We start from the raw sequence: 7,025 nt of genomic DNA, 5'->3' as shown, positions 1-7,025 counted from the left end.
TCTGATTTGGATTTGGTTTTGCTATAACATGGAAGTGGGTTTTTTAGCATCAAAGTGAATATATTCAGGTGATGCTGACCTGAAGGAAAGTGCTCCCATATTTAATTAAATGTTTTTGCTTTGAACAAATGGTCCACTCCTTGGCAGGTAAGAGAGCCCCATTGGTGGAGGCTCAGGAGCTCTGGTTTTGATTGGATAATGACCAAAAATCAGCTTTAAACCTGGGATAGCCTAAAGAAAATACATGGGGAAGCAGAGAGTGCTGGAAGCAGTCATCAGTGCTCTATCTGTGGTGGCCATAGGTGCCAGACAAGCTCGTTAATACTAATATTTTGGCAATATGCATATTGTTCCACATGACGAAAATAGACCCACATAATCACAATATGATCCTTGCATGAACTGAGCTCAAGTTGTTGGGGTTCTCAAGTTCCAGAAGCACAGCATTTCATAACAGAAAGCTCGATGGAAATAGCCAACCTATCTTTGCCCCCCACCAGGTCCTTACTCCCCCTGGGCCTCTGGAAGGGGAGGTAACCCGGCTCTTTCCATTTATGACACACATTTTCTAAAGTTCATTCCAAGAGTCTCTGGGGATAATTGCTTTCTTCATGAACCGACAGGTACCAAATCTGGAGCCACCATCCACATCCCAGACTCTCCTCAGTTTGGCATTGTCTAGGTAATTGGAATGTGAACAGGACCACTATTCCGATTACTCTTTGAATCAGTAAATAAATAAGCAAAAATGTTCCTGGGATTATTCTAATTGGTGTCCAAAGCCAGCTCCCCAGACAAAAAGAGAGAGAGAGAGAGGAAAAAAAAAACAATAATGCCCTCCCCCACCCTACCAACTTCTAATTTTCCAGGCTGATCAATTGTTAATCCTTCTCCTTAATTACTTTTTTTCTTTAACTTTGTGATGTGGAATCCAGTGCTCATGAAAAGAAAGAAGTTGAGACCCCTGAAAGAAAGCCGGCTTCATCAATAGGTGTTGGGCACCGCAGGCAGCTAGCTCTAAAAGCATGTTTGAAAGGCTCCCCTTTGCCTGTGGAGAGAGGGTAATTTGATCTCCTTCATTTTCCATTCTGGCATTTATTTGGAGCAAGAATGGTGAGCTGTATTCAAATTGTGCAGGACTTTTTTTTTTTTAGGGGAAAACTTTGTTTTGCTTAAAATCATGTGAATATTTGTTTAATATCAACAAATTAAGGGGCTCTGAGTCTTCTCAAAAGTAGGAGGGAAAAAGGCCCATCTGGACGGAAAACAATCCATCTATTACAGAGATTCTGGTGGGTGAATGGAGATGGGGGGGAGGAAGCAAGATTTATGGCCCTGAGCTTCAAATAAATGCCATCATTTGAGTTTCTCATTAGTCAGGCCAAGAAACAGGATAGAGGACACAGCTAGGTGGCTCATTGAATAGAGAGCCAGGTGGGCCTGGGTTCAAATCTGACCTCAGACACTTCCTAGATGTGGCAATTGCTCAATCCTAATTGCCTAGCTCTCCCGGCTCTTCTGACTTGGAACCAGCACAGTTCTAAGACAGAAGGTAAGGGTTTTGCTTTATTAATTTACTGATTTTTTATTATCATGCAAAATACACCTCCGTTTTGGTCACTGTTATAAGAGCATGCCCACACGTAACCAAAACCCCCTAATAAAACCAGAGATACACAGATGTGAAAGAGTCTGCTTAGATCCACATCCATCTAACTCCAAAAGTTCTTTCTCCGGAAAGGTAAGGATTAAAAAAAAAAGAATGAAATAGGAGAGAATGGTAGAACTCAAGTGATTCTAGAGCTGGGAAGACATCTCAAAGGCCATTCAGTACAACTATCTCATTTTACCATGGGGGAAACTGAGGCCCACAGCGATCAAATCGCATCCTCGGGGTCCCGCAAGTTGTATCTCAGAGGTGAGATTTGAACTCACGCCTTTGATCCCGGAACCGCAGCGGAGAATGAGGGCGGTAAAACCTTTTCAGGAGATCAGGCAGGTACTTAGTGATGGAGCTGTCCCCTTCCACCACCGCCTCCATTTCCGGGCCCTCCCAATAACTTACGTTCGAACTTGATGTTTCGCAAGTTTTCCGGGAGATCATGAAGGGCGACCTTGAGCCACTCATCCAGCTGTTTGGCAAACTTTCGGATCACCTGAGTTAAGCTGGAAAGAGGAGAGGACCATTTATGGCATCAGCACGTGGTTCTGAGAGTCACTCCCTGCTAACGCCTCACCAAAGCTTCCCTCCCATTCCAGTTTGGCCTTTTACGCGCAGGAGTCAGGAGGTAACCGAGAAGAAAACCCAGCTGACTGTCTTAAAGGGGCCACCATTCATTGTCCAGCAGGGGCAAAGAGAATCTTTGGCGTCCTCTAAGTCCCACCTCAAATCCCACCTCCTACAGGAAGCTTTCCCCAACCCCTCCTCAGTCCAGTGCCTTCCCTCTGGCCAATATTTCCCATTTATCCAGTAAAGAGCTTGCTTTGTATATATTTGTGTCTTTACCCAAACCCATGAGATTGTAAGATCCTGGAGGGCAAGGGCTGTCTTTTGCCTCTTTTTCTGTCCCCACATAGTAGTACCTGGCACACAGTAGGGTCTTAATAAGTGTTTATTGAACTGAATTTCCTACCCAAACTGGGCATTCAAAGGGAGAAGCCCAAGGCTGTCAGGATTTAGTTCACTAAAGTGGCAGAAATTTCTGTTTCTATAATGAATGCCTTCATCCCCCCCCCCCCAAGAACTCTGTGAGATAGGCTGCTCAAGCATTATCAGTGCCATTTTGAAGATAAGAGAACTAAGGCTCTGAGTCGCCCTTAATCATCCATCGGGAAAACCTTGGAGCCACCCATCCCAAACCATACATTGTCATACTAGAGGGACAGACAGCAGATAGCAATCATGACAACAACTCACATTCATATGGCACTTTTATTATTTTTTTCTTAAAACTTTTACCTTATTAATAATATGGAAATAGGTTTTGATCAATGACACATGTAAAACCCAGTAGAACTGCACATCGGCTACGGGAAGGAGAAGAGGGGAGGGGAGGGAAAGAACATGAATCATGTAACCATGGGAAAATAGTCTAAGTTAATTATTAAATAAAAAAAATTTTAATGGGGAAAAACTCTCACCTTCTAACTTAGGATCAATACTGTGTATTGGTTCCAAGGAACAAGAGTGGTAAGGGCTAGCCAATGGGGGTAAGTGACTTACTCAGGGACACACAGCTAAGAGGCATCTGTGACCATATTTGAACCAAGTCCTTCTAACTCCAGGCCTGGTGCTCTATCTGCTGAACCACCTAGCTGCCCCTCATTTATATACTTTATACTGTGTGCAACCAGAGCTCAGTCAGTGTAAACTAGAAAAGGAGTCACTTTTAGGGTCCCAAATCTGGAGTTCAAAAGGACATTAAAGGCCAGTAGGTCTGATCCTCTCATTTTGTAAATGAGAAAACTAAAATCTTGAGTGGTTCCATGATATGTCCAAGATCATATACAATGGTAAATAGAGTTAGGATTTGAACTCAGGTCCTGTGACTTTACGTTTGTTCTCTTTCTACTGTACCAGGCTGTATGTATCCTTTCCATCTAGCTAAACAGGAATAGAGGACAATCCTTCTTTTGTTTAAGCCCTTCCTTATAGACTATCAAATTACCAAGCATTTATCAACCACTTACTGTGTGCCAGGTACTGTGCTAAACCATCAGATGGGAAAGCCTATCCTATGGCTCAATATTAAAAAAAAATAGATCCCTGAATATCTGTTGAACATGCAGGATGATCCCTAGAAGGGTCCTGTCTCATAGCACATCTCAAGGATAGATAGAAAGGATCTCATTTCTTGGTAACTAGCATAACTTTCTTTTTCTTGCTTTCGTCCTTCCTTTCTTGCTTTCTTTCTTCCATCCTTCCTTCTTTCTCCTTGCTTGCTTCCTTCCTCTCTTTTCTTTCTTTTTTCCTCTTCCTTCCTTCCTTCCTTCCTTCCTTCCTTCCTTCCTTCCTTCCTTCCTTCCTTCCTTCCTTCCTTCCTTCCTTCCTTCCTTCCTTCCTTCCTTCCTTTCTTTCTTTCTTTCTTTCTTTCTTTCTTTCTTTCTTTCTTTCTTTCTTTCTTTCTTTCTTTCTTTCTTTCTTTCTTTCTTTCTTTCTTTTTCTTCTTTAAAGTTTCCTAATTTTATTTATTTTTCATACATTTTATTTTTTCCTCAATTACAAAATTATAAAAACAATTTTAATCTAAATTCTGAAATTGAACCTGTAGTATCCCAAGCATATTCATATCTAAGAACCAAATTCTCCCTCTCCCTGGCCATCCCTCTGCCTGAGATTGCAAGCATCTGATGTGGATTTTATACACTAGCACAACTTTTCTGACTCATATAGCAGTTATAAAGTTGGAGGGGAAATATCCCAAGCTCATGGACAGGAGTCCAGACTCCAAAGGCGCACTCTTCCAGGGAGCAGAACAGCTGCCCTAGCTTAGCTCCTGGGAGAGGGCTCTTTTCTAAGCCTCTGCCCACTGTTCACCTCTGTGGGTCAAAAGCTATGGAAATGACAGTAAGCAAGACCCCCTGTGGCCACTAGAGCAATCTTGGGAAAGTTTCCTTTTCAGTTCCTTTGAATAACATTTTATGCCTATGAGGCATCCATCCCAGCCTCAGTATGGAGGGCGAGGCTTTGGCCAGGAGCACAAGATCACCAGCAGAGAGGATTGCCTGTTGGGTTTGCAGTGGGTTTCCCATAGCCCTGTTGGCTTTTTATAAAAAGCAGTGGTTCCCATACCTCCAAAGCTTGCTGGGAGGCCTTTTGTTCTGTGGCCTCCTACTTAAGTATGCCAAACTTTCAGGAGGAGCACAAGTGTGGCTCAGCTAATGGACCAATGCCAGATTGGGGCTCTTTTAAAAATTAAAAAAAAAAAACAATACTCTTTACCTTCCACTTTAGAACAATACCATTTATTGAGTCCAAGGTAGAAGAGTGGCAAGGGCCAGGTAATTGGAATTAAGTGACTTGTCCAGGGTCACACAGCTAGAAGTATCTGAGGCCAGATTTAAACCAGGATCCTCCTGTCTCCAGACCTGACTCTCTATCCACTGAGCCACCCAGCTGCTTCTCTGGGGCTATTTTCACTTCAAATACCAGATGGGTACCGGAGTTACTGAGCTGAGGGCCAAGGAAGAGCTAGGTTCATTCAGGGCAATAGCTCCACATACAGTTATTGAGGGCCTGCCTGTACTTTGGGGATGCAGAGGGAACATCCCCTAAGCTCTGCCCTCTAGAAGCTTATAGTCTATGCCAAGTTTTTAAAGATCATCAATGACCAGGCTGTAAAACCCAGTGATCTCTTCTCTTCATCTTTCTATTTCTGCTCTGTGATAATGATGGTTACCCAGCTCTTAGCATAATGCCTGGCACATAGTAGGCACTAACTAAGCTAATTAATAGACTATTCCCTTCTTGAAATTCCTCTTCCACTTTGATTATTTGCTCTTCAGTTGTTTCAGTCATATCTGAGTCTTTATGACCCCATTTAGGATTTTCTTAGCAAAGTTACTGGAGTGGTTTGCCATTTCCTTCTCAGCCCATTTTATAGATGAGGAAACTGAGAGGCAAACAGTTAAATGACATGCCCAGGATCACACAGCTAGTAAGTGTCTATGGCTGGATTTGAACTTAGGTCTTTCTGACTCTAGTTCCAGCACTCTATCCCTGAGCCACCTAACTGCCCTTACAACTTTGCTATGCATAACAATATCTTCTTCTATTTCTCTGACCATATCATTTGTCTCCCTTTTACTGGTTTTTCCTTGGCTCTACCCAGGTACTGCCCCAAATTGTCTTCATGGTATTCTTCTCTCTCTGTTGTCTTCTTTGGTTAAATATGACACCTGGCACATAGCAAATGCTTCCAAAGTATTTGTGGACTTGTATTCACTCCCAGAGTTTCAACTAGGAGTTCTTTGTGTGTGATTCTAACATAAATATTTTCTATCTAGACCTCCTTTCTGAGATATGGGCCCATATTTGCTCTGCTGGCTGGATAGTCCAAGGCAATTCTTCCTCTTGCCATTGTTGTTTGTCCCAACTGGCACTTGGCATGGTCCTCTGACCTTTGGCTGTCAGGATATCTTGACTTCTGATGCTGATGTGCCCCAAGGAAAATGAGAGAGCTCATAGGTGCTATCATGGATGTAGCTGATGCTAACCCTGTCCCAGATGGAAAGTAGGTCAGCAGCCACTTAATCCAATCTGTATCTGAACAAGAATCTACAATAAAAGATAGCCAGCAAATGATGAGCCAGCCTCAACTTCAAGACCTCGAGGAAGGAGAAGTACAATCAATGAACCCATTCCACTCCAGAGAATTCTAATTGTTTAGAAGTTTTTCCTTATATCAAGCCTAGATTTTTTTTCCCCTCTGTATCACTCCCCTCCTCCCATTTTTCCCAAGTTCTGTTCTCTGGAGGGAAGTGAAACAAGAGAATCCTTCTCCCATATAACAAACAATCCTTCAGATCACTGATGACAGCTACTATGTAGCCTTCCCAGTCTTCTCAACTCCAGTCTAAATAATTCCAGTTCCTTCAAGTGACTTTCATGTGAGATGGGCTCAAAGGTGGGCACAAGCTTAGCTGCTTCCTTCTCAGTGCTCTCTGCCTTATTAATTTACTCCTAAATACATGGTTCCTAGAATTGAACAGAATCCCCACCCTCTCTACATTTGGCCTTTTATCAACCCATGTCTTGTCTCCTCTACTAGAGTAAGCATCATAACACGAGACAGCCCTAGTCATAGAATTTTAGGGCTGTATTCTCTGGGTGTTAGATCATCAAAGTCAACCCAGCTTCCCCATTCATTTGACAGATGAACCAACAGACAGCTTAAGGTATCCAAAGTTATTTTTGTTAAGTTAAATGTCAGACCTGAAACTTTCAACTTATCAATCAACAAGAATTGAGATACCAATCTTCCTTTCTTCTTCTTCTTGTTGTTCTTGTTCTTCTTGTTGTTGTT

The 7,025-nt window shown here is 42.6% G+C and overlaps 1 protein-coding gene across 1 annotated transcript in view; it reads right to left on the bottom strand.

Annotated features, from left to right (window-relative positions):
• RFX4 (regulatory factor X4) overlaps positions 1–7,025 on the bottom strand; it is a 134,497-nt gene that overhangs the window by 44,322 nt on the left and 83,150 nt on the right. The window contains 1 exon segment of the mRNA XM_056800637.1: positions 2,017–2,166. Within this exon segment, the coding sequence (XP_056656615.1) occupies positions 2,017–2,166 (150 nt within the window).

Source organism: Monodelphis domestica, chromosome 5 (assembly GCF_027887165.1).
Source record: "Monodelphis domestica isolate mMonDom1 chromosome 5, mMonDom1.pri, whole genome shotgun sequence".
In the NCBI taxonomy this organism is placed as follows: domain Eukaryota; kingdom Metazoa; phylum Chordata; class Mammalia; order Didelphimorphia; family Didelphidae; genus Monodelphis; species Monodelphis domestica.
The sequence above is the reverse complement of the archived record's forward strand: the minus strand, read 5'-3'. Positions and strand labels throughout refer to the sequence as shown.